At 42.2% G+C, this 27,708-nt stretch overlaps 2 protein-coding genes across 5 annotated transcripts; both read left to right on the top strand.

Moving 5' to 3' along the window:
- The first annotated feature begins 372 nt into the window (after positions 1–372).
- rbmx (RNA binding motif protein X-linked) lies at positions 373–5,374 on the top strand. 3 transcript variants are annotated; one of them, XR_009680765.1, is made up of 10 exons: positions 373–648; positions 733–861; positions 1,362–1,468; positions 1,553–1,715; positions 1,822–1,965; positions 2,125–2,242; positions 2,429–2,557; positions 2,641–2,732; positions 5,032–5,124; positions 5,231–5,374. XR_009680765.1 is itself a non-coding variant. In XM_061079574.1 (9 exons), the coding sequence occupies exons 2-9, from the start codon at positions 753–755 to the stop codon at positions 3,806–3,808; spliced, it is 1,179 nt and encodes a 392-aa protein (XP_060935557.1). In that variant the 5' UTR covers positions 373–648; positions 733–752; the 3' UTR covers positions 3,809–4,123. The 3 variants fall into 3 exon arrangements, 2 of the variants coding, with proteins under 2 accessions (XP_060935557.1, XP_060935558.1); XM_061079574.1 differs by lacking the exons at positions 5,032–5,124; positions 5,231–5,374 and adding an exon at positions 3,492–4,123; XM_061079575.1 differs by lacking the exons at positions 5,032–5,124; positions 5,231–5,374 and adding an exon at positions 3,492–4,123 and having other exon boundaries at positions 736–861.
- A 573-nt stretch (positions 5,375–5,947) lies between these two features.
- Positions 5,948–27,632, top strand: arhgef6 (Rac/Cdc42 guanine nucleotide exchange factor (GEF) 6). Of its 2 annotated transcripts, XM_061079245.1 has the most exons (22): positions 5,948–6,221; positions 7,247–7,330; positions 9,176–9,260; positions 11,754–11,875; positions 12,542–12,746; positions 13,223–13,275; positions 13,704–13,798; positions 14,068–14,163; positions 14,739–14,861; positions 16,591–16,729; positions 17,039–17,098; positions 18,177–18,323; positions 19,516–19,602; positions 19,882–19,963; positions 20,467–20,582; positions 20,784–20,963; positions 22,095–22,115; positions 23,451–23,547; positions 24,187–24,273; positions 24,401–24,500; positions 24,817–24,871; positions 25,082–27,632. In XM_061079245.1, the coding sequence occupies exons 1-22, from the start codon at positions 6,057–6,059 to the stop codon at positions 25,208–25,210; spliced, it is 2,328 nt and encodes a 775-aa protein (XP_060935228.1). In that variant the 5' UTR covers positions 5,948–6,056; the 3' UTR covers positions 25,211–27,632. The 2 variants fall into 2 exon arrangements, with proteins under 2 accessions (XP_060935228.1, XP_060935229.1); XM_061079246.1 differs by lacking the exon at positions 22,095–22,115.
- The last annotated feature ends 76 nt before the right edge of the window (positions 27,633–27,708 follow it).

Genomic DNA, 27,708 nt, shown 5'->3' on the forward strand with positions numbered 1-27,708 from the left:
AATTTAATTTAATTTAGTTATTTATTTGTATTTAGTTTGTTTATATTAAATTTTGTCTTTTTATTTTTTATATATATATTTTTTTACAATTTGTTCTCTTTGCCCACAAAAAAATTTAATCTTATGACATAACGATACAGTTTAATTTATCATTTCATTTGATAATTTGATTGAATAATGTGCTTTGTTATTTGGTATCACTTGTAATGACGTCAATGTCTTGATATTTGACCGATCCAAGTTTTCAAATAATAAAAACAAACAAAAAGAAATACAGGGAAATAAATAATCCTGAATCTGGCTTTGGTCAGCAGGGGGCGGTGTGGCGCCGCGGAGCTCCTGGTCAGCCGGGAGCAGAGCGGGAGAGGAGAAGGAGAAGCAGGGCGGAGTGGGACGAGTCGTGTAGAAGCTTCAGATTCTCGCTGCTGATCCGCTCGGAGGCCGAAGGCTGGAACGCTGACTTACTCCATTTAATCAACTCTGTAGTTCGATCCTAGATGTTGTAGAGTTCGCTTGCTCGCCTGTGTAAAGCTCAGCTCGGTCGCTAGCCGCCGGATCGCTCCTCAGCTCGTTAGCCAAGCAACCAGCTGCGGGCGCTTTATCGCCATTTTGCGCATTCAACAGCCGGAGACTTTCGCCCCCAGCAAGGTAACAACAGACATCCACCCAGGAACACAACTTTTCATCTCAAGTTCCTTATCGCATTAACGTTACACGATCCATTGTGTGTAGCAGGCGGTTGATTGTGCAGCATGGCGGAGGCAGACCGACCGGGGAAGCTCTTCATCGGGGGACTGAACACGGAGACCACCGAGAAGGCCCTGGACCAGTACTTCAGCAAATATGGCAGGATTGTCGAAGGTGTGTGTGTGGAGCCATTTTAACGCTCACCTCAACACGCCACTCGGTTCATGGTTTATTCCAAAATGCATAGTTTTTTGCCGATGAACATTTCAAAACTCTACAAGATGTTTGTGCACTTACTTGAATGTAACTAACGGCACCAGATGTCTACACGAGTGCATTTTACTTTGGTCTTTTCTCGCAATTAGATTATATTAATAACATTTTATTCGGTTATATTTTGAATATCAGATCTGTGCGCCATCTTACGTTTTTGGACCTTTTCCATAGTCCCTATTTTCTCTTATTTACTTTAAATAGAAATCTAGGAACTCAGAAAACTATTTTTCCACAACGTAAGCAGTAAGATTAACCTTGACAGCATTCTTTTAGATTAACAGTTAATAAATTGAGGGTAGAAATAAGTAAAAATTGTTGTAAAATAGTAATTGTTTGTAAATGATGTAATCAGCCTAAACAAAAAGTGCAAGCCTTCAGTTGTTATCTCTTTATTTCAGTTATTTTGATGAAGGACCGTGAAACAAACAAGTCCAGAGGATTTGCTTTTGTTACTTTTGAAAGTCCGTCTGATGCAAAGGACGCAGCACGCGAGATGAATGGAAAGGTAACTACTGTCATCAATCAGCCGCATCCCCCCCTTAGAAATCTGCTTCGAATTGTGATTGAAATTGTAATTCTTCTACCACAGTCTCTCGACGGCAAGCCTATCAAAGTTGAGCAGGCTACAAAGCCTCAGTTTGAGAGCGGAGGCAGACGAGGACCTCCACCCATGTACTCCCGCAGTCGCCCCCCCAGGGGAGCCCGTGGTTCCAGGGGCAGTATGGGTGGAATGAGGGGCCCACCTTCCAGAGGTCTGTTTTTATTTAGCAAACAAATTGAATGTGTGCAATTGTAAAACACCATTTTTATCCTTTTTTACTTGGTGTGTTAATATTTGTATCTCTTGTCTGTGTGAAGACTACTATGATGATTCAGGCAATGGAGAACCCTTCTTCAAAGGGATGTCATCCAGAGGCCCCCCTCCTATGAAGAGAGGACCCCCAGAACGTAATGGAGGCCCCCCACCAAAGAGGTCGGCCCCGTCTGGTCCTTTGAGCAGACGTAAGTATGAGAAGGTTCTATTGGTACCATGCTGACTGGAAACCCTGTGGTGCACAGATTTGATAACTTACCTAGTTCTCCTGAAAGTACCTTGATCAGCGTTTTGTATCTCAGATTCTTTTTTTTAATTAACAAGCCTTTCTTGTCTTTGCTTTCTAGCTTCCATGTCCAGGGACAGGGATCCATATGGTCCAGCCCCTCCTCGCAGAGACTCCATGATGTCCAGGAGGGACGATTATCCATCACCACGAGATGAAAATTACAACTCAAAAGACAGGTAAAACCTTTCTTCTTTAGTTACATTATACAATTGTGTGATAATGTAAAAAGGGTTTTGCATTTAATTAGATCAAGCATTTGTGCATGTGTCTGAAATCTGTTCAAAAAACAGAAATTCGGCTCCCAAGTGAAATATCAAAGATGGCAGGTACAGCTCTGCAGTTAATTTCGCTATGTTTTTCAGCTACTCCAGCCGGGATTATAATTCCAGAGAGTCAAGAGATTATGGAGCTCCCCCCAGAGATTATTCATACAGAGAATACACAAACTCCAGTTCCCGAGATGACTACGGCTCAATGTCAAGAGGATACAGGTAATTGTATAAGTTGATACGAATGATTTTAAGATTAAATCCTCACATTTGGTCATCAAATGACAATTGTTTGTATTGTGTAGCGATCGCGACGGTTATGGCGGAGGTCGCGAAAGCAGAAGCTACATGGACCGTCCGAGTGGTGGCTCCTACCGAGATTCATACGAGGGTTATGGTAAGATAAGACTCCATGAATGTAATAACCACTATGCCACAAAGAAAGGCTGCACAACTACCCAAGCGAATCATAGCATTGACTACCGCACTCTCCAGTCAGAAGAAGCTGCAGTTTTTCCCCGCCCCAGAGGAAGTGACTTATCAGGCAGCCTCTTAACTTTTTTCTCTTCCCTCTTCTGCATCCTTGACCTGCAACCCAAGCTGCATATGTTCACGCTATTAGAAGCCTTAATCCATTGGCATCTCAAATTCAAAACAAAATCCTATTCCAAGGCTGTTTCTTCATATCTATGTCCATAGTACCGCTACAGCCATCAAACTTTTGTGGCAATATCGTGCAGAATATCTGCAACCATAAGGAATCTCAAAAAAAAGTCCTTGGAAACATCTGTTGAGCTCTCAGTATCTGTTGCCTAGCAAAGCACTCCCTCAAGGAGTAACCTTCACAAAACCGTCAAGACAACTCTGAAACCCTCGTCCTTAACCTGCAGTTCTAACTCTTGGAGCTCTAAATGGAAAAGGCTTCTCAAATCAATGGCATGCTGAAGTTGGTCACAACCCATTAATTCCCTGTGCTTGGATACATATTTCTGCTGATATCAACCAAGTATAGCAAAACATGATGGGACATTTAAATATGTCATCCATTCAATTTTTTCTTCACAAAGTGAATTCTATTGGCGAAAAGTGGGCACTTGGCAGTGCGACAATATGTATCAAATAAACCTTGCCAATTACCTGACCATTGACCCTGCAGGTAACTCTCGCAGCGCCCCACCCTCAAGGGGCCCCCCACCATCCTATGGTGGGAGCAGTGGAAGCAGTCGTTATGATGACTATGGCAGCAGTACCCGGGATGGCTATGGCAGTCGTGACAGTTACCCCAGCAGTCGGAGTGAGTCGTATCCACCTAGCCGTGGTGAGCGTATGGGCAGACAGGAGAGGGGCCCTGCTCCCCCTGTGGAGAGAGGCTACCCTCCTCGTGATTCGTACAGCAGCTCAAGTCGTGGAGTGCCTCGCGGGGGCCGAGGGGGCAATCGAGCCGATAGAGGAATGGCTCGCAGCAGATACTGAACTGGACTTGGAAATCGCATTAAAGCAAACCTTGGATGCCGTGGCACAGAAAAGACGTGTTCTGGATGAAACCTGACGTCACAAACAAGCCATGTCTAAATCTGTGGATTACAAAGCTTAGCTTTAAACTCTGTCATGACTTTACCAGTTTTTTATGTGTAAAATTACTTTTGTTTTTGTTTTTTTTAGTATTTCTCTTGCTCATGTAACAGTACAGTTACCAAGTGAGTGTTAGTTTTTGTACATCAGTGCTGTTGGAATCTGCAATGCCCTATAAGTCTGGCTACTCTAATAAAGCTTTTAGTTGTACCATGACCACTGCTCCTCCATTCTCGAAAAAAACAGATCAGAGACAGTAACATGAATGTGAAGTAACAACATGAATCTCTGTAAAGCCGAGTCTCTGCTCATACTATATAAACAGCCAAGTGACTTAAGTTCATTCTTGCCTCATGTACCTCCAACTGGACGCTACTGTTTTTAAGGGTGAGGGAAATGTTGCTGTCAAAATGTTCCAATGTAGTTTCCTTGGAAATGGATCCATCACCCTAGAGCCATATGATGGCATGCAACGACAAAACCAAAGGCAACAACAACCAAATGCAACTCGACTGGTAGTCAACAGCTGGTAAGCAAAGCAAACCTCTTTGTTTCTCGTCTGTAACTGAGTTTCTCATTGTCCTGTATTGCAATTTCCACTCAGAAGGGTGATGTTCAAGATGGCTTTTGCTACAGTGGACAAGAAACAAAAGGAGGTCAACCGAATAAGCCTTTTTCACTGTAGTTTTCACCGGCTCAAATTGTCCAAAGTGAGAAACAGCCCCAAGACAATGAAAGCCATAACAGAAACCACGTGAGCCCTCAAAACAACCCTTTTTGCCTTCTCAATCGTTCACCCTCAGTAAAGTGATTGGCAACAGTGCATTTTAATCTCTAATGTGAAACATGTTTGTTTATTTTTTTAAGACTAAATTTTTGCGAAAAAAATTAAAAGCCATTTTTAAATTAAGAGCCATATTCTCAGTATCCAAACCTGTTCCACAAGCATGCCAACTCAAACAATGGAGACCTCTGGAAGAACCGCATCGTCCTCACTGCCCAACTGGAAACGATCACTGAAGCGAAATCGAAGGCGGACCAAGGACTACAACATACTTTCCGATTATTTTATGAATACATGACAAGGACATGGGCAACATGTTAATATTCTGTTCTCATTGCAGGATGAACATCCCTCCAAGGCAACTGCCCTTGCAACGTAGCTGACTTGTGTCCCGGTGACGTTGAACCGATGAAGCCGCAGTGTGCTAGTCCAGGTATGTCAACCAGACAGATCGCATAATCATCATTGTATCGTGGTTAAGTGGATTTTCATTGCTGTGTACAAATGTAACTGGTCGTCATTGTTTCCCTGTGTTTCAGATGCTGCCACAGGCTTCTGGTGAGAGTGGCGCTCCGGTCCTGTCAAGTGGATCAACGTGTCGACAGTGGGGAAGAACACCGGCTGAGGATTTGCTCATATTCACAGTTTCTGGTGTTTTCAATAAAGAGTTTTCTAAAAACAAAAAGAAAGAGCTTTGTTTCCTCTGTCGTCTTGTCGTGAAAGAAGAATGAAATGAGCACAACTCTCCACAAAGATATTTTTAAAGATGGTTTAGTTATGAGCTGTTTTTTTCTTTCTCATAACCTCTTTTGTGATGAGAGGCTTTTCTAATGGTGATGATTTCCTCCTGCAAATATCCAGTTAAAGTATTTAGCAGGTGGGCAATACAATAATCAAATAGCTTGGTATTGTCCTCTGTTAAATTAGTGCATGACCCATTTGGCACCAGAGTGGTTTTCCATGCCAATGCTATAATGGATGTCAGCAGACTGATCACATATCCTGAATCACTCCCACAGTGCTATGCTGTGTTGTCCCACATCAGATATCAGGACCCTGGTGTTGTTTGTAATATAATATGAGTGTAAATCCCCTGTGACAGCATGTGGTTCTCTGCAGAGGAAAAAACTCCTGTCTATTGTTGAGGTGCCTATTTGCCAGTAGGGGTGATCATCAGTTCTGAGTGTAGAAACACAGTCCTTCCCCCCACCTCCCCTTTTTTTTTTTTTTTTACTTGTGGCAGAAGTGCGGATGTGAGTTGCATATTGATACGGAACAGGCCGCCACTTTTCTCGCTGTTCTATATATATACATATTGAGTGTTTAGCCATGCGTGCACACGGGCGATGATCACTCGGTGGAGCCATGAATCCAGAGGAGCAGACGGTAACGTGGTTGATCTCGCTGGGAGTGCTCAGCTCGCCCAAGAAGAACATAGCGGACCCGGAGGAGTTTCTGAAGAGCTCGCTGCGGGATGGGGTCGTCCTGTGCAAGCTCACCGAGCGGCTCGTACCTGGCTGCACCCCCAAGGTGAGTGGTTTGGGTGAGGGGGGGAACCGAAAAACAAGCGGGGTCTGAGCTCTTGTTTTGGGGGAGGAAAAGGAGGAAGGGAGGGGTGGTTGTTCGATGGAAGTGACACCGACATAACTTCTCCCCGCTGCGGGCCTGGCGGTCCTGCAGCTCGGGTTAACTTCCCGCTCCGTGCGCAGAACTACAGCCGCTTTTCCTGGGGTTTTCAAGACGTGGTTCCCCGCGGAGCTCCGGGGGAAAATGTTCCGCAAACACCCACCAAACACACGACCCAGCCCGGGCAGGGGGAACTCAAACACCGAGGCCGGGCCGAGGCGACGGAGCAGGGTTCCCGCTACGCTTCTTTCCCTTTTAAACCAACTTTTTATATAGTTAACAACCGCGCAGACAGTGGATCTCAAACACACATTCTTTATTATTGAGGTGACAAAACTTAATAAGGATAAATAAACAGTTGCAAAGACGGTTCGTCACTTCCTCCTCGGTCCTTCCCGGTGCGAGCAGCTAGCTTAGAAAAAAACCGGAAGTAGCACGGAAATACCCACTTCTCCCTTGCGAGGTTTAGTCTTTTTTACCCTCGTTTGTTACCCTCGTTTGTTGTTATTTCTATTTCACATGACTCACAACACTTTTTAAAAAAAATGACAAGCAGTAGGGGAGAAAACCCCCCGAGCGTGTTCATTCCCCAGCGTCCGTTGATAGGGGGTGCTTTTATTTTGAAAGTTTGAGAAGTGAGCGGATGTTTTGCTCTAAGTTGCAGCTTTGACGTGTCTGCGCTGTAAATGGTTGTGTTTGTGTGTGTGTGCACGAAGGAGACGCAGGAAGAACCCGCAGTTATTTTATTTTAACTGCAGGTCTCCACGTTTGGATCATCGCAGCAGTGTTGTTTTATTTACTGTCTGTGTGTAGGTGGATTTACAGCAGCTTTTATTTTGTTAACTCGTAGAGCTTGTGTCAGATCTCTATCTCCTTTCCTATTTGTTTATATATTTATTATGTGTGTGTGTGTGTGTGTGTGTGTTCAGTACTGCCAGGATCCGAGAACCGAGGCCGACTGCATTTCCAACATCAGGGAGTTCCTCAGAGGATGCTCGTCCCTGAAAGTGGAGGTAAGAGCGTCCTGTCAAGTTTTCCAGCCCACGCCGATGTGATCTGTGTGTGTCCCCTGAGTGTGATCTCCTTAGTGCAGTTCACAGAGGACACTTCATCTCACTCTCTGCTGGTGTTGTGATCTGCTTAGCTGACATATGTTTTCTTTCACACGACCATGTGGAGTGAGCCATGCTAACCGGGTCAGTCACTCACTCACACTGACCGGATCTGAGCGAAGCATCTGTTCTCAAATTTGACCTAACTCAGCTTTTAGTTTAGTAAACTGTATTTACTTCCTCATAAATCCCCCCTTCGCTTTGCATACTGTTTCCCCTTGTTTATCTCATATGCAGGTTAAAACGAAAAAACCCAGACCCTCACTCATGCTCTGTGTTGCTTAAAAGACGTCCTAATGTTGCAAAGTGTCGAATCATTTGCAGATGTTTGGGGAGTTTTCTCCGTCTCTCTGCACCAGCCTGCTTGAGACTGGCCACACTGGACAGTAATTTCTCCTCTAGCTTTATAAATAATCTCTTTCTGGTCTTGAATCACATCAGTTGGTTTCTTTAAACGGCCGATTGAGTCAGCGGGTCTGGCTCGCTGTGAAGTCAAGTGGTTCAGTAGTTCTGCCCAGCTGGCTTGTTATGTCTGGGAGGTCCCCTTTGCTTTTATCCATGAACTCTGTCGTAGCCCATAATTAGACCTTTTTTTTTTTGCGGCCGACCAGTAGCTCGTGGGCAGAGGCTTTTGGAGATCTGCTGTCAAATGTATCAGCCAGGGGATGTATGTGGCGCTGCAAAAACGCCCTGCCCGAGCTTTGGTCAGTGATGTGATCATGGTTGAAGAACTTTTCTCTCTCTCTCTTTTATTTTTGGCGTACGAGTTGTGCCCGCTTGTCCTGTGACTACACAAAGAAAGCAGTCATACCATTTTCACTTCTGCCCTGAGTCGCAGAAAGAGGAAGCGGCAATTATCTCTCAGAATATCTGTCGTGTTATTATTTCTGTGCTCATGTTTTTCGACGCACTACTTCACAGTAACATGTATTTGTAATGCGACTCATTTGAAACGAATGACCCCGGCTACGGTCAAGGTCTCAGCAGCGGCAACGGTTATTTCTGATCAACTCAATACGCTGACGTCAGAACAGTTCACTCCTTCATTTTGTTTCGTCGCTGCGAATGGATTTTCCCAGTCTGTTCTGCTTTTCATACCAGTGGTGTAAAATATTATTACGCAAAGAGCTAAACAAAGCCTTCTCAGTTTGTTTTACATGACAGAAAAACATGCTGAGTAAAAATATGGTAATCAAAGACTTACTGGTCACACTTACTTTAGGTCTGAATGAGGTCATACACCACTCCTGACCACGGCTGTATCACTCAAACTCTATATTTAAGATGTTTTATTTAAAATGTGAAACCTTATCTGCTGGAGGAAAGAGGATAGCCGTCTGAGACAGAGCGAGCATTTACGAATCACAAATGAGTGCGGCAGTGTCTGTTTTAATACAAACCACTAAGTCACCAAATATGGGTCGTGCGTAACATGTCCGTTTTTATCTCTGTCTTGTAAGCTTTTTTTCCCCAAATCCCTGTGTGCTCTTCATTTTGTGTGTGTGTGTGTCTGTCTATTGTTTGTGCGGCAGCCTCTACCTCCCTCCCCCCCCCCCCTCTCTTCATCTGTGTGTACTTACCAAGCATTAATGCTCAGATCACTGCAATCAGTAGAAGAAGTTCCAATTATGACTTTCCATTCTTCCACATCTGATGAATTGCAGATTCTATGAAAAGATGGTTTGGCGATTTTCTTTTTTTTCTCTTTTGGTCTGAAACCGTCCTCTCTGTTCCTTCTCCATCCAGGGGTTTGAACCGGAGTGGTTATACACCGGCGAGAACTTTGGCAAAGTTCTGACCACTTTGATGGCAGTCAACTTCGCCACACAAGGTAAGAGTGGTGTAGTCTTTCTCTCTATTTCCTGTCGGCTGGGTAATATTCATGTGGTGTTGTTTTTTTAGCTTTTATGTCACAGTATCCTAATGCATGAAAGAAGATGAGGCATGTAACAAATTACTTCCAAGTCTGCATATCATAGATAAATGCTTCTTTAGGATTTCCTCCTCCCCTTTCAGTTAATGCAAACTTGTTTCCTAAGGAACAAGCTTCGATAATAAATGAACATTACACTTAATTTCATTTAAGGCCAGAGGATGTTTTTTGCCTCCATATTTATTATCTAGATTTTCTACTCTGTCCGTGCAGCACTTCTGTGTTACCCATGGGCAGCTGGCCTGGCAGTGTGTGTTTGCATCACGCTGGGTGCCATGTTTACTCATGTGCATCCATAGCATTCATGCACCGGGGATGATATCCTTCTTTGTTGGCTAATTACTTTGGAAATTAAGCTCCAGTATGATGCAAAATCCTCAGTGTGGCTGAATCCACACACGTGTACGCTAACGTGTGTGTTTCTTTAATATGGACGCAGCATACAATAATTTGCAGCACAGTATCGCTACAGCAGCAGTTTAGGCTCGAGAGCCCTTATTTTGGTGCACTGAAGAGGTAAAACCAGTTCCCCTCTCATTGTTGCCTGGGAACCAGCAGCATTGATTGTATAATAATCTAGTTTTTAGACCAGTCTGCCACTTCTGCACCATTTATAACTATTTTTTGAGGACATTGTCTTTTTGACATTCCTGCATATAAACAGATATGTGCTTGATTGACAGAGAGGATTGGAGCCTGATAATAGGGCAGAAGCTAATGTTTATTTTCATGCTTGATTATTGTATTATGAGTCTAATGTCAGAGCACTGTGAAATTCGGTTGCAGAATTTTCTCAGAGTGAGAAATGAGGTTTTCAAACAGCAAATTAATCCAAATATTCAGTTTTGAGTTATATAAAACAAACAAAGACACAACATCCGCATAATTTAGAAGCCATCAGCTGCAATTGTCTCCTATTTCTGTTTGATGAATTTTAGTGTTCTCTGTTTGACCCATCAATTAACAGGTTAAATGTTTCTATACAATTGCACATAAATGGAGGGGATAATGCACGGCACCTTGTGAGATGTGGATCAGAAGCTTCTGCCGGTGCTGGGGCTCTGCTTGATATGCAAAGCTTTTCTAGGCTGGCCAGTGGCCATGCCTAGCAGCTGTTCTCTCATCTTCAGAGGTGAACTTGATTTGAGGTGGATTAGTCACAAGTTACTTGATATAATCATACAAAAGAGGCCTCTGTGTTTTTTACTCATGATCCTCCAAGCCTCATGAGTTTCAGTTTGAGGTATTGACGCTTGTTCAGGGTAAATACTTTGAACACTGCTCAGATCTGACAATGCTTGCCACAGAGCGCTTGGCTAACAGAAGGGCTTGTAGGGATCCTGTTTGTGCCTGTATGTGTGGAGGGAGTGGCGTGTGGGATCCATGAGTCCCACCAGTACACGTGGAATGTCCCGCTGACTGAAGTGTTATTTTAATCATATCAGTTGTGCCTCAGTGTGATGCAACCTGACGTCTTAGCATATGGAAAACCGTAGGGAATCTCCACCATCTAAACCTACATGACATAGATTCCAGAGGACAGGCTGATTAAACGACAGAAAGAGTTACACTAGCACGTTTCTATTGCCCCCAAGGAAAAGCGCACTTAAGCTAATGTCAATTTTATAGACTCTGAGTTGAGCTCCTTATTTGATCTGAAGAGACAAATGGTGCATGCTCATTATTTTTTCAATCCTTCTGTAATTTGCAGTGGGAAGACACAGTGGACCTTGCTAGCATCCAGTTGGAATTTGAGAGGTAGTCATCAGTGAGTGTGTTACTGCTTTTCAGCCTGTGTGCGGCTGGGTGGCTGTCATGTGTCACTTTTCAATTGAGTGCTGGGAAAGAAAATTACTACCTCTGTCAGAGAGTCTCAAAGATTGCACTCACTGCAGAACAGCTGGCAGCGACTGAACCTAAATCACTGCTGCAGTGGCTCAGTGGTGACACTGTCGAGGCTTTGGCTGTCTGTAATGTAAATCGCCTCGTAGACTGTATATCTTATAGGAGACAGGTTTGTAGGGTATATATGTTTGAATTAGTCAGAAGGAACCTATTTGCTGGACTGTACGATCACTGAGACATATTTATATTATAATGTATAGACTTGAGAGTTCCTTCTCCCCTTTTCCAGCTGCTTGCTCGTGTCGGAGCGGTGCAACAGTTTTACTCAAATCAGTTTGTTCTGTCTGACATTGTAAATGTGTGTGCCCATGTCCACTGTCCTGGGGGTTGTGCAGAGCAATGGACCATTCCCACATGAATTATCATCAAGTGTTTACCTGTGTCAACTCTGACGCTGATCACGTGTGTGTTTTCTTGGAGAATTTCAAACATGAACACAACCAAAGTAACCGAGGCTCCATGTTTCCTCTGTGTGTTTGTCCATAGACTGCGCCGCAGAGAGGTCATGTTCGCAGTCCGGCGCCCATTCTCCTAGTCAGTCCACGTCTTCACACACACTCTCCTCTGGCAAATCCAAAGGTTCCCTGCGCAGACAATCCAAATCAGTGGTATGCTCTCTTCTACATGTGTCTACATTTTCTGTCATCTGCTCACTTCATTTCTCCATTGCGTTTGTCAAATCATATGATATGTTTTACCCCACATGACTGCACATTTGATTTGTTTACACAACAAGTATGTCTCAGTAGAGCGCATACCTCCCCCAAGGCCCCCAGTCCCCTAATAATCAATCAATCTGCAGCACATTGCACACACTCATAAATATGGATCCTCTGAATATGCTGTTTTTCATTGAGATCTATATTATTCCTCTGGAGATCAGTGAAAATGTAAAAAAAAAAAAGCTCTCTGGCAATGTTATTGAAAGAGAAAAGAACATCTTGGATGTGCCCCTCTCCCCAGATCAAAACCAAAATTGAATGTTTTCTGTCTTGGCCCATGTGCCATCGTCCACCAAGTTTCATGGAAATCTGTGCAGTAGTTCTTGCATAATCCTACCAAATTATAACTATAAACACAAGCACTGTGGCGGAGGTAATGAACAGTTAATTATATCAAGATACTTACAAGAATACGTAACCCCAGCCTAATTGAAAAGAAAACTTGTGCAGGTTCAATATGGTGAGTGTATGTATTTGATTGCACTGCACAAGATATTTTTGTTGTTGTACCTCTTGACATTTGTCTTTGTGATGCTGACGCCTCTTTAACAGGAGATGTCCGAGAACGGCGGAGGCGGGCAGGCGATGGTGAAGGCCCGCTTCAACTTCAAACAGAACAACGAGGATGAGCTGTCGTTCAATAAAGGTGATACGATCCTGGTGCTGCGGCAGGAGGAGGGCGGCTGGTGGGAGGGCTCACTCAGCGGCAGGACGGGCTGGTTCCCCAGTAACTACGTCCGGGAGATCAAACCCTGCGGTGAGTCGCAATCATCCATTTCTGAGTGTGGATTTCATTACAAACATTTCTTAGAACACCATTTGTTGGCAGAGCTATAGTGTTGCTACAGTAAAGAATTATGGGTCAGTTGCATTGTTCAGGCTTTCGAGGAAAGGAACTGTGTGGGAAAAGAAAAATGTCTTTGCCCTGATTTGTGTTCCAACACTGAAATTAATTAACTAAGAATATGATTGTGTGCAGGAGAGAATGTCACATTGAAATGCTGAGGATTTGATAAAAAAGAGTTTGACTTATTAAAGAACTTTTCTGAAACTCCTTTCTGAATGATATATATTTTAAAATTCAATTGTATTGTATATTAAAAATGTCAAACTGATGTGTAAGATGATTTTGTCTGGATAGAAATAAATAGATATTATGTTGCTGATTATTACTATGCCTTACTTCTGAGGATCTGGTTAGTTCTTACTTATCAGTTCTTATCTCCTCTACAGAGAAGCCGGCGTCTCCTAAAGGAACTCAGCTGACTAAGAACTACTACAGTGTGGTGAGTGAAACTTCTGTGTGTGCTGTTCTTCATGTCAGTTCTCTTTATTGTTTGGTTTTCATACAGATCTATGTACAGCTGAAAGGAATTTGTTATTATATACGTTTGCTTGACATTAAAAACTATTGAGTCATTTGGACATCATGCATTTGACAAAATGTAGTTTGGTCAGTCAGTGATATTTCTAGACAGTAGAGCAAAATAAAGGAAAGTGATGCATTTTATTTTATATTTACTTATCTGTCTATACAGTTTTCTTATTTTTAACAGATATATTTTTTATCTACTCTGTATAACCTCTGCATCTCTTTTTGTGATTGCATTGTTTAATTGACCTTAATAAGAAACTGAAGTACTCCTTAATGTTCCTTGTATAGTTTTTCTGGAATCTGACTATATTAACCAGAAGTTTTCTGCTGCTTTCCCAGGTGGTACAAGACATCCTGGAACATGAGCGAGAGTTTGTGAAAGAATTACAAACTGTGCTGAGTTCTTACCTCCGACCTCTGCAAGCCAACGAAAAGTAAGAGCCAATAACTAAGAGGGTGATGGATCCACTAATGTGCAAATGATTTTAAATGAGGAAGACAGAGGACAGTCTGAAATAAGAAGAAAATCTCCTTTGTTAACTGGATGATCTAGAATGATTGAATTTCAGTGTCTTAATTAATGCTGCACAAGTTTTCAGAAATATGTCTGTACTACTGTACTTTAATGTTAACTTTCTTTCATTGTGGAAGTTGTAGTACATGTATCATTCTCTGTAATAATACTACATCTGTGTGTATTAAGGCTGAGCAGTGCAGACAGCGCCACCTTGTGTGGAAACCTGGAAGAGATCCTGAACTTCCAGCAGGGACTTTGTGTGTCTCTGGAGGACTGTACCAAGTAAGTCAAGCAGGTCAAGGACCTCCATGAAAAGTTTTCTATTTAGATCAGTAATGTCACGTTCTGTCATAACTCAATTTCTACACAAAGCATATCATACTTATTTGTATTATCCTTCCTCCCAGACCTCTCACATTAATTTGTTTACAGAACAAATATTAACTTGCTGAAATATTGTAATCAAAGTTACCACCTTTGCACAATTTATTTTATAAATGTGCATGTTGTCTGGTGCATTACCTTTATGCACCCTCGGGGAAAACTAACATGCAAAACTACTGGAATGCAAATATCTACCGTGGGATGGAAGGGAAATATGTAAATACAACTAAGGTATCGTTTCCATTGGAAAATGGAAAAATGTGCACATTGTATCAGTAGCCAGTTTTCAAAAATGCTAGAACCATCTTGTATCTTCAGTAAAAATGTATTTTGCAGGAAGACATCTAAGAAAATGATTCTGTGTATCATCAGTGTAAACTTTTTGCCGCGGTCACTATCCTTTTCCTGAGCCTTTTTACTTTCTTCACATTTTCAACCTCTCTGATCTTGTCTCTGTTTGTCCGATCTTGCAGAGTCTCAGAGGGCCAGCAGCGAGTGGCGGGCTGCTATTTAAACCTGATGAGTCAGATCAAGACTCTGTACCTGGCTTACTGCTCCAGCCACCCATCAGCTGTGTGCATCCTGACGGACCACAGGTCAGCCCCTGCACACTCAACAGCACAGACAGACATACATTACACTGCCAGTGGAGAAGTCTTGCTATGGAATTACAAATGTCAGAGGGGAAAACTGAAATGGACAGTGCAGACTGGCCAAAAAAATCGGTGTCCAGCGAGATTTACGTTTTGAGTTATTTCACTGAAGTTTCAGTTGGAAGTCCTGCATTTTAAAAATGGCTTTTGACTTAAATGTCCCTTGTGCTGCTGTTTCTTAAGAAATATGTAGTTATGGTAATAAAAAATAAAAAATTGAAAGATCTAACCGTTTTTTAGTTCACTATGTAGTGGATCAAAGGCTAAAAGGCAGTTCTTTAAACTATTGAGATAAAATCCCAACATGCCCTGAAACTTTGTTTATCCACTGGCCTTTTCCATGTTATTTGTGTTGTTTATCTGTGAAAAGTTGACATGGATTAGTACTGAGTGACTTGTCAGTCCACCTTATGTTTTCCACTGATGAGCTGTAGTACATTTTTCAGCCAGAAGGTGTCAGCCTTTCCATTTGTTGATGACCAGGAGGTTAATTGTCCCTGTTCCCTGTGCACTGAAAGTTGTTGTCTCTCCGTTTATAATTCAATTGCTGTGACCTAAAGGCAGAGGGACACCCTGCCATGAATCTGTGCAGCATAGATCACAGATCATAGATCAATGTGAATAAAGCAGAAGGACCACGGTATCATTTTAATAAGGTGGTTCGTCAGTTTCTACACTGAGACATGCAAAGCAAGTCGAATTAGAAACAGGAAGAAGCCAACTGTTGACAGGATGTATGTACATGTAGTTGTGGTTAAAGACAAGCGAGAAGCTTGTTTTCTCACAGTGAGCACCTTTGTGTTGCAGTTCAAGAAGCGGTTATTTGTCACATTTACTCAGTGTTGCCGGCTCGTGATGCTACAGGAGACTGCATGACTGAAGCTCTGAATCTTTCAAAGAATGTTAGCGTGCTCGCTGAGATGTGAGCATGTGGCGGTTTCAAAAACCAAAAAGATGACCTAATTTATGTGGCCTGTCAAACTGTGTTAGCACCATTGCAGTTGATGGTAATGTGCACCACAGGTGTGATACTCTGTCGAAGTGTTGATGTGAACTGCAGTCACATCTTGACTCACTTTCCAAACCTCATCAGTGCGTGGTTTATTCTCCAGAAATCAGTCAAAATATTAACTTCATCATCAAAACTGTGATTTTGAAAATAAAAATCTTCAGTACACTGTTCATTGACCTGCTCCCATGAAAATATCTAGTTTTGAATGGTTCTAAGTTACATGAACTGAAAAGTATGCCTACTTTTATATATATTATTTGACTATTTTCAACGCTGTGTATCTCGATGAGGTCTCCTGCTGCGTTATACGTAGTAAATAAGTGGAGTATATGTGTGTTGTGTATGCACATGCAAAATGATTAAATTGATATTGAAATAGATCGTACTTAACTTTAATCCTAGCTGTGATGCAATTCTTTTTTTGTTTCTTTTGATCCATTGAAGGCACAATGAAGAACCTTTAACTTTACATGGTGCTCTGTGCTCTGTAGCCTCAGCAGAACACTCGTTTCCAATAACTGAGGGTAACACGTGTGTGTGTGTGTGTGTGTGTGTGTGTGTGTGTGTGTGTGTGTGTGTGTGTGTGTGTGTCTGTGTCTGTGTCTGTGTCTGTGTCTGTGTCTGTGTGTGTGTCTGTGTGTGTCTGTGTGTGTTTTACAGTGAAGAACTAGACAAGTTCATGGAAAGCCAGGGAGCAACTGCTCCGGGGATCCTGACCCTGACCTCCAGCCTCAGTAAACCCTTCATGAGGCTGGACAAGTACCCGACCCTGCTGCAGGAGCTGGAGAGACACGTGGAGGTACAGAAAGACATGTTTAAATACATACTAAATTAAGATTCAATATTACTCCATAGATAAATAAGGAATTAAAATTAATACTGAAAAGTGTTCCCATATTTAACCGCTCATTCAAATTCCGTTGACCTGATTTACCTCCAATACCTAAATGAATGCTAAAACCTGACAAAGTATATTAATGGGAAGTAAAAATGAACGAGTCTTTCTCCTCCTGTCTCCATCTTCCTTTCTATACCACAATTGCTTTGTTATGAAGCGCTGGTCCATGCTGCTGCATTTTATTTGATGTGTCGCTTGTTTCCATCACAGGAAGCCCACCCAGACTACACCGACATCGTAAAGGCAACGGCAGTATTCAGGAGCCTCGTGGTAAGTCTGGTAATCCAGAGAGCTCCTCATGCTTAAACCAGGTTTAAACTCAATCTTAAAATTGTTAAGGTTAAAATGAGGCTGAAATAAATCTGCATGGTAAATTTATGCATGAATTAATATATTCCTACTAAAGAATTAAGTTATGTCCTATGTGTTTCTTTTCCTATTCACAATTGTATTATTTCCCCCTCGTTGTCAGTGATGCCACAAATGATTGACAGTGGAATGTACCATAGCACCTCACAGCCCTGCATGACAGGAGTGTAATGGAAGTGTGTGAGCCTTTTGGGTGAAGATCTTGTTCTTACAGTGGGTGTGAATGGAAAACATGCTAAAGAGCTGGATTAGAAAAAGGGCAACCCGCATTGTGCCTGAGAGAACCTTAATTCTGACACACATTTTCCCTTGTAGAGCTTTGAGTTCTGTGTAAGAGCAGGTGAGGTGACTCACACATGTTTCTTCCGCAGTGCTGCACAGGAAAATTGGTGGGGGGGGAGTAGGAATTGCACAATGCTGACAATTGTAATTCTGCCTGTGTGTGTGTTTTGCATGTGTGGTTTGCATGTGTGGTTGGGTGGGAAGGCTCCGAGAAAGTCTAGTTCCCTCTGCAGTACCCTTTCTGCAGAACCTCTTTTTGAATTCTGCACAGTGGAAATGGATGATGTTGCATTATCATTTCTTCTGCTTGAAGAGGGAGAACCCCTGCCAAGCACCTGAGAGTTTACTGCTTTCTCCTCATACCTCTGACAATGAATTTAAAATAAAGACATGGACGTCAATTTTTCTAAAGCTGCTCATAAGTCAGTATTCCTAAAAGGAAAGAAGCTATATTGTTCAACAACAGGACAATTAAATGTTTTAATTAATGACGTCTACCATAAAGGAAGCATCTCATTTTTGAGAGTCGGTGTCCACATGGGCTTTAGACTTAAACTCCCTAATTCCAGTAATCTGTAAATGTGCACTGCCAATACATCTCCAAGGCAGCCCTGTGCATTCAACAGTTTCAGTGAATGTTTAAATCATTTGTCATCTTCATAGACTGATAAATATGATTGTGTGTGTTGGTGTTTAGTCGCAGTGCCAGGAGCTGCGGAAGCGCAAGAACCTGGAGCTCCAGATCTTGTCGGAGCCTGTTCGGGGCTGGGAGGGAGATGCCATGAAGAGCCTGGGCCACGTAATCTACATGTCCCAGGTCCATGTGAAAAATGGGTCCAGTGAGGTGAGAGAGCTGTGTTAGGTTTAATGACGCCCGGATACAACCAGAACTAACATCAGTTTTCATTTGAATTGTTTGAGTTGGCTGTCTTAGGCAAATGTGTAAATAAGAGTTCCAAGGTTGCCTTTCAGTCAAAGGGGATAGACTTCTCTGTGCCTGATTTTAAAACAATTATACACATCCGTGAATTATTCCACATGCCATTCGTCAACCAAGTTTTGGGGAAAACCGTTCATTGTTTTTCACGTAATCAAACAAAACAAACAAACAAACAAAGGACTTGGGTGAAAACAGAGCTAAATATCACTTCCTTATCCCAGTTAACTGCTGTATTACAAGTACAGTTTAAATCGTCTAAATTGTCCTCATGTTAAACTACAATCTAGACCGATGCATTGACCTTCACTAGTTCAAGAAAATGCAACACATATTTAAAAAATGTTTTAAATTGAGAGGATTGACTAAAGTTTTGTGCTGAAGTGAGACTGTGGTGTTTCATGCAGGTGAACAGTGTGAACAGAGGAAGTGTGAAAAGCACCTTTTGGTGAAGCGCACTTTTCTGTGTTAATCCCAGCAGGTTCTCCATTTTCAGAAAAATGAAACTTTTATCATCATCTAAATGTGTTATCATTTCCCACAGTACATCTAAAATCCACCTCCTTTACCTCTAATTCAGTGTCAAAACAGAAACGAGTGTAGGCCGCACGCAGACCGAAAAAACAGCTCCTTTTTTGTGTGGTCTCTGTTTAGGGGTAGGCTTTTATTTGATGGTGGGAAGAAATAAACCTCATTTGGATTCCCTGTCTTTTGATCACTGCAAACCACTTTCCAACCACCGTACCTGTCACCATATTTGCTTGACAACTGAACCTTCTCATCTCCTCATCTTATTTTCCATTCATATATAGAGCAACGGCTTTCCCAAACCCGTATCTAGTTGCTTACCTGAGCTGCATTATGCCAGCGTCGGCTATAATGATGGCTTTAGCGTCAGTTGGTGCAAAATAAACTGGAACGCACTTTGGTTTTGGATGAACAACATGATGAACAACCTTTAGAGCTGCTGCCACCCTCCATTCAGTGGCAATACAAAAACTGGACGTCAGTTTAACCAGCGACTAACTGTTGCCGTACATGTGTGCAAGAACTCATACTTCATATTGCAACCAAATGTTTTTCTGTTTCTCTTTTCCAGGAGAAAGAGGAGCGCTATTTAATGCTTTTTCCTAATATGTTGGTCATGCTCTCCGCCAGTCCCCGAATGAGTGGATTTATTTATCAGGTGAGCTGAAGCACGTGTTGATCCGTTATCAATAGAAAGGTGAAACCCAAAAGAAACTGTATGTGTGACCTCTGGTGGAATCTCACCATTCACTTGGTTTAATAGCCTCATTTAGTATTTAACAACCCCCCAAATTCTAGGTTTATGTAAGATTTTGCTTTTTTGTGGATGTTATCCTACATATTTCATTTATTTCATTCGATAACAACATATTGTGGCTACATGGCCTCTGCGTATGACATGATGTCATATTTCCTCTCCATTGTTTGTACCATTCAGGGAAAGCTGCCGCTGACGGGCACCACAGTGACGAGACAAGCAGAGGATGCAGACACTGCTCACTTTGCCTATGACATCACAGGTTTGCATCTGAAGCTCCTTTCCTTCAGTTTATTTGTGGAAACAGCAATAATGCATAATGATAATATATAATAATGAGAGGATCTTGAACAGCTTTGGGAATATGGCTTCAAAACTGGCAAGGGCTCACAGTTGTAGCTCCAAACTAGAGCTATTTTCAGACATGAACTCCATAAATAGTCCAGAAAATTTGGTTTGCACCTTCTCCGGAGTTTTCCTTTCACAAAGAAAGCCGGCAAAAGGAGAAGTATACATTTCACAGTGGAAATCGTGTGCATTTGTTTGCATCGGCGTCTGTTCTAATGACCAAAAGTTCTTAAATCTCGTTGACTTTACAAGTTGACATCCTCAGCTGCAAATTTTCTGGAGTTGCTGACTCCTTCGATCTCTAAATGCCACCTGCGTAATGTTGGTTTTGTAAATGTTGTGTCTTGTCAGCATTTTGAAACTTCCACTCAAGTCGGTCAATGTGTGATTGTGCGTGGGTTTGTGTGTGTATTGCAGGAAGCATGATTGATCGAATGACAGTGCTCTGCAGTAGTCCCCAGGAGTTGCAGGATTGGCTCGAGCACCTTCAGCCCTTCACCAAAGGGGGCAGCCCTGCAGGCACCATTGCAAAGGTTAGAACGCACACGCATGAATGTAAGCGCGCATTTACATACACAAGCACACAAACACACACATAAACAGCATTGAGTCAAAACCGTACTGAAACTGATAAGGTGTGAACCATTTTAAGTATTTTCTCACCCAGCATGATGAACATGACTTTCACACTTTCATTCTACAGTCACACAACCGCTTCTCTTCTTTCCACATAGACTGCAGAGGGAAAGCCACTGAGCATGATCGGCACCCCAACCCACCTGTCCCACCCGGGCAGCCTCAGCCCCATCAGCCGCGGCCCCCTGGAACCACCAAAGATCAGCAAGCCGTGGTCGCTCAGCTGCCTCCGCCCCGCGCCCCCCCTCAAACCCTCCGCTGCACTGGGCTACAAAGAGGTAGGAGTTAGAAAGCGGCACAAACAAAACCACACTTGCTGGCTGTGCATCTACGGTAAGCAGTCTGGCAGTGAGCTGTTACTGCAACCGAGAGAAGTCTCCTCACCCACGTCGCCCTCTGTCCTCTTTTCTGTCTCTATTTGGATTCAGACCCAGACGTCTTATTTACACAAAGATCTTCACCAAACGCACAAGTTAAATTCCCACACATGTCTTTAATCCATTCAGATGACTGATATGGCACCTGTTCAGAAGTAAAAGAGACAAGTGCTCTAGGTTGATGAGAATAGATTTAGTGGTTCAGTTCGTGAAGCCTGAACTATGTGGTAACAGACTCTTAAAACCATTTGCTGCTGTGATGCACACAGGAAAACCCACATTTAAAATAGTTTTCTGAAGAAAGTACACAGTGACTGGAAATGAGCAGCAAACATTGTTGTTATTATTGTTGAGTAGTAGATAGTTAGAGTCCTTTCCAAGTAAATTTTTGCAAACTGGCTGACCCATGTTCATTTATTGTAAAGTTTGTCACGAGTAACTAACCCAGTGCAGGACTCGTAAGATGGAATAGATTTTAAACTGTTGAATCGGTCCATGTGTGTCTCTATCAAAGCCAGCTATGCTGTAGTCCTCAGGAAGTTAATTCCAGTAACAGCAGAGTGATCACGGCGTCTGACTGGCACTGAGTGAACCCTGTCGTGTTCGATATGTGTTGACGGTCACTCTGAGGCGCATGCGGGAAGCAGAAGCTTTACTTCTTAGTCAGCACTCGGTTGTGAAGAACCCCCACAGACACTTTAGATACACAGTATATTTACATAGCTGTTCATTTTTAAAACTATATTCACATATTCCTCTTCTCCCACCTTGAGAAAAAAAACGGTTTATGGCTCGCTGGGTCTTTTTCTCTGGATGCACAGTCCTCTGAATGCATGACCTTCTTGCTGCTATTTTTTTAATGCTATTTTTTAAACACGTAATTATCACCCTATGCTGCATAGACAAACCGTAGGTGAACTGCAGAGGGGGGGTAAAAATGCTCACTACCAACTCTCTAGCACATCTGTCTCTCATCGTATTTTTCATGCACATTTCCTCTTTTTCTCTCTTTCTCCATCTTGCCTTCTGTAGAGGATGTCTTATATCATGAAGGTAAGGTTAGAACACTCTCTGTTTCTCTGTGTGTGTGTGTGTGCGTGTGTGCGTGTGTTCTCCCCAGTGTTGAGCTGGTATGCGATCGCTTTGTTTGCTTCACTCCTCCCTCATTGTCATCTTGTTGGTTTCCTGTTTTCTGTGGCTCTGCGTCTCTCTCTCTCTCTCTCTCTCTCTCTCTCTCTCAAAGAACGACTCACCGAAAAACACTTCGTAGTAATTTCTTCTCGGATACTATTTTTGGAAATGTGAGTACAGAGTGCAAAATACAGTCAAATGTCATTCAGCCCTGAATGTTATATGCAACTGAAGCACATTTGAATAATGAGGAGCCTGAAAATTCTAGCAAAGGTGTAGTTTCCTGTTTCTAACAAAGCATTGTTTTCCTTTCCACAATGGTCTACAGTTTTTTCAGACATTGAAATAATGATTGAATCCATCATTCGCCCAATGGCATTAAACAAAACTCCAAACTCCTCATTTATGTTAGCATGCGAAGTTCTGCAGCTCCCAAATCAAATTAAGTAATTCATCTCCATATGCTCCTTACTGCTCATCGATTCCAAGCAGGTAGATGACTAACCAGTCTTTGCTCCAAAAGGGTGTTGGGGTGACACTGACACACCAATGTGGCACAGGCCTCAGAAAACCAAGCCTAATAAGGAAAGATCCTCTGTCCATGAATGGGTCGACTACCTGTTTTCTCTGTGACGAGCTCGTCTTAGCTTCTCCTTTTCATGGAACAAATGACATACTGCAAAGTTTGATAAGAATATGTCTGGAATAAGTTCAGTCACAAGTTAGCACCACACTTTCAAATCAGCATTAGCACTTCAGCAGTTTGTTTGACTATTCACCTCACACCTCATCTTTAATGTTCTCATGGGAGGAGATCGTCCCAAACAGACGGCTGTTGTCTGAAACGTATGTAAATCCCTCATTTATAAAGTTATAGGTAGTGTCACAATAATGAAGAACATCTTTACTTCCTTTCCTGGCTTTGAAAGCAAATGTTATTGGACTTGAATAAAGAGGAATTAGGTTTTTCTTCATGCTTCTGCTTTTCGTCAGGAAGGATTCATATCAGCACAGATGGATTAGATGGGTGCTTCGGTCCCAGTCCCCACCACATGCTTGCTGCCTTGTTCGTTGATGGTATTTTGTTCTTTGATGTTGTCCGTTCACAAGGGATGCGCGTCCCTGTGAGCTTGCATTCTGTTTGGTTTGAAGTCTTGGCTTTACAGGTGTGTGTAGCAGTGTGTTTGTGTTTGTTTGTGTGAGTATGTGTGTGTGTTTGTTTGTTTTAAGACTAAATTGAATGTTTCACTACTCCAGGACTCCAGCAAGAGCCCGCGGCCCATGAAGAAGTTCCTGCCAGGCAACAGGAAGAAGGAGCGGAAGCCCTCAGATGACGAGGTTCAAATAAGGAAAAGTAGGAGTTTTATCTTAATTATACAAAGGTTTATGGGAAACATGAGAAACAACATAATACTGGCTTATATTACCTTATAAATGCCTCAATTTGGTCTATTCTATTATGGTATTTACTTTCATTAAGAACTTTAAATTTGTTCCCCCTGTTCAGTATTTGATTGGTCGGTTCGTTTGTCAACCAGATTACACCAAAAAAAACTTAATGGATTTCCACATCAATGATTATTTTTCACTTTCTTTAACATTGTCTTGCACTTCCTGACATTTTCACCAGATTCCCAGGGATTTATAATCGTGGGTCTATAATTTGGGAACACACTCGATAATTGATAGAAATGATTTAGATTTCTACAGTTGCTTGATATTGAAACTCTGAAATTAAAACTTGAGAAGTAGTAAGTCTCATTCAAGCGTTGGGTAGGTCAGCTGTGTCCACTTGGAAAATCCTTAGTCCTGACCTGAGGCCCCTGTTTACATCAATACTATAGACTAGAGGACTGTGCACATTGTAATCTTGCATTTACTGCACCAGTGCAATGTGGGAAATTTGTATTACCTCCGCCAAGGACATTATGTTTTCATTGGTGTTTACTTGTCTGTTTGTTTGTATTTATGATTCGTAATCTGCTTTTGTCAGGCACGGCCGCTCTGGAGGAGGATGCTCAGATCTTGAGGGTGATTGAGGCGTATTGCACAGGAGCGAGCCTGCTCCAGACCACCACAGGTGTGTGTGTGTGTGTGTGTGTGAGACAAATTGTTTATTTAATGCCTTCTTAGACAGCAAGTCCATTGCAACTAATATAGCCGCGTATCAACGTTTCCTCTTGATTTGTCTGTGTGTTTATATGCAGCGGTGCGGAAAGAGTGCATCCCTCAGGTGCTCCTACCAGAGGAAGAGAAGATCATTGTGGAGGAGATGAAGAGCAACGGGCAGACAGTCATTGAGGAAAAGTAAACATATTATAACTTTGAAAAATAGGCTGTCATTTAGTTGTTGTACCAACAGCGACAAAAACTGATTTGTCATTGTTTGAATTTGGATCCTAATTATCTCTGTAATTAGATTCAGAAATATGATATTGATCCTATTTTGCTCGTGGAGGCCTGGATCTTTACTCAGAGTGAGCTCGGCTCAGAAGCCAGTGTGACCTTCATGTTCAAATGTGTTGCCGTATAATGACATCGCTATCTGCTTTATTTATTTGGCAGCTAAAAATAAATATGGATATTGTCCTTCAACCCTCACTGTCGTTTGGTTTGTCTTCAGGAGCCTGGTTGATGCCGTGTATGCTTTAAAGGACGAGGTTCATGAACTGAAAAAGGTGAGTTTTAACTACTGATCACAACTTTCCTTTTGCTTCAGTATATTTTAACTTCTTTTCCTGTTTTGAAATATAAATACCGTGTCTTATAAACTGTTTATTAGATGTTCATATGCTGCTTTTAAATGCTAAACTAGGCCTCTGCATCTGGGTTTCTTGCAACGGTTTCGCAGTTTGTTAAATATTGTCTCTGTCCAAATGTTTTTACAGGAGAATAAGTGGATGAAGCAGTTTCTGGAGGAGGAGCAGAAGTCTCGCAAGGAGCTGGAGCGAGTCGTCCGAAAACTGGCCAAGACGGGCCAGAAGAACGATTGTGCTTGGGATGACGCCGGCCACTGAACGCATCCCTCTGATCCTCCTCATTCTAGTGTGCCTGTGTGTGTGTGTGGGTACCTTTTACTGTGTGTAAGCATGCTTGCAGAGGGACAGGAAGGTGTGCGTGTATATTTGTGTATCTGTCTATGTTGCGTCTCCGTATTTCAATCACACAAGAGCAGAGTTGGACTCCCTCTCTGACGATGACTCTTGGAGACTCTTGGCTTAATTTGACGTCATGGTGAAATCCGTCTTCCTCGTCCAGACCCACTGGACGAGAGATACAAGTCCGCTTCCTCCCGAAGCAGATCAGCTAAACCAAGACTGGTAAAATGGGATGTTACAAACGTACCTCCTCTCGGCTACTGGCACTGTGAACCTGCCCCAGCAAACAGAACAATTTTGGACGAGGACAAAACAAGTTCTCTGCTGCTTCTCTTGCTTCAGTTGGCAGAACAGTTCTAAGCCATCAAGTCCAATAGGTTTTCTCTTGCATGCACTTCAGTTACATAGGGGACTTTTTCTTCTGTTCGCATCTTGATACCTTATTGTCTTTGTATTTTTATTTGTCACAAGGACCGACCGTGGGGAAATCTATTGACCTGTCATGAGTGTGTGTAATTGCCGTTTTTGTAACATTTCAGACAACATTTCACTTTACAAATTTCCAGCCGGTTGTTGTGGCCGTTTCAATCAAATCAACCAGGTTCAGCTCATCGTCTTTAACTCAGTTGTTGCCCATGACTGTTGATTGACAAACTGCATGAATGTACAGTGTTTCTGCAGAATCCTGCATCAGAAATGTGACACGATTTTCAGATATTTAGTCCAAAGCTATCAGGGATGCAGCTGCAGTAAAACTAGTAAAGGCTTAACTATCATTTATTATACAAGAGCAAATAATGACTTTGATATCTCCCCTACTCCTCTTACTAAAATATATTCAATCATTTTACTCATTGACATAGCCTGGCTTTATTTTGGATTTTTAAAAAGTATTCTTTATTTATTTCTCACCCAAGCATTTAATTGTGGTGTTAGCCTTGTTGATATAGTTTTGCCGCCTTTTACATCTGTTTGGATTTTTTGTTATTAATCAAACCAAACTGATGGATAAAGGCAGAACATATGTCCTTGTTTAGGCCAAGGGGAAAGCGGATTGGGGTTTTTCATTACAAAAGAGGAAACATGGTAATGAATGAGTCTGCTGGACAATTAAAAGGTTTTTGGTTCAGTCTCGTACAGAACTGACAGAGACAGACTGAGGAAATCCACCCAGTGAGATTCATGTGATGGTGTAGAGTAGAGCTGAACTGTCTAAGTGCCTCCCAAAGGGGTCGTGAAACTTATAACTGAGTTTAACACCAGACTGGGACTAAATGCATGATTTATTTTGAAAGTGTCGGAGATGGATCATTGTAATATTTGAATGAGATTGGCTCAAACTCAATGGGCGTATATGGGGTCTGAAATATGAACGGGGCTCAGCATGTGATTTAAGATGCAGCCTCTCAGTGGGACTCTCTGCGGTACATTTCCTCATGAGGTGGAGCGTGTGCACTGTCAACACTGGTATCTATTCTTGCAGCGCTGCAGAGCAGCAGTGGATGCTATTGAAATGCAATAAGTGACTGCTTTACTGATTGACCTCTGGGTCAGTCCCAGCGCCATGGACCAGATTTGGAGAAATTGCAATAATGAAAGAATTAACCCAGTTTATTAACCAAAAAAATAGGACCACAGAATGTGGCTCAGTTAGCTTGTTTATTACGTTCAAATTTGCCTTTATTTAATCAAGTCCTCTTGGTTGATGTTGATTGTTTAAAGATCGCTGACCAGATCCCAGTTTTCATTGCAAGTCATATAAAATGTTATAATATTGTTATACTGTACAATCCATGTTGGGAATTGCTGTTTTTGCATGCACCTCTTTACAGGGAGGTCAGGGCACCGTGTAGGGGACAAGGCAGCACTGGTACATCTCTTGCAGAGTCGCTGTCTTGCTCAAGGGCACGAAAGCAAGGACTGTTCCTACACAGCTGCAGGGACCGATTTAAACCGCTGTTCCTATTCCAACATGCAGATTCCCCTCGGCGCTACACAGACTCTGCTGCCTGCACAGATGTGTGACTGTCTCATCATATCTTTGCTGTTGAGATTAACATTGTTGCTCATTCTGTATTTTGAATTGTTTTCATTGAGTCTAACATACTGTCGTTTTCAATTCCCCAAAGCCTCATTGAGCACTTACTAGTGGGAAGGGGCTGAACTCCGTTTTTTTATCTTGTTTGAAATCACATCTCCAGACCACTGCGTGTAATGTTTTTGAAAAGTTCTTCTATGCAATCATTGTTGTTGCAAAGTATTGTTATTGCTTCTTTTTTTTCTAGACACTCTGTTACTTTATGTTTGGTATGGTCATCCTTTTATTAAAAGTTTAATATAACCTGTGGAGCTTGACATCAATGTCACAAAATGGAAAAGTCCAAACATTGAAACTACGTGAGGTCACGTTTGACTTG

This window comes from Limanda limanda, chromosome 10 (genome assembly GCF_963576545.1).
Source record: "Limanda limanda chromosome 10, fLimLim1.1, whole genome shotgun sequence".
NCBI classification, from domain to species: domain Eukaryota; kingdom Metazoa; phylum Chordata; class Actinopteri; order Pleuronectiformes; family Pleuronectidae; genus Limanda; species Limanda limanda.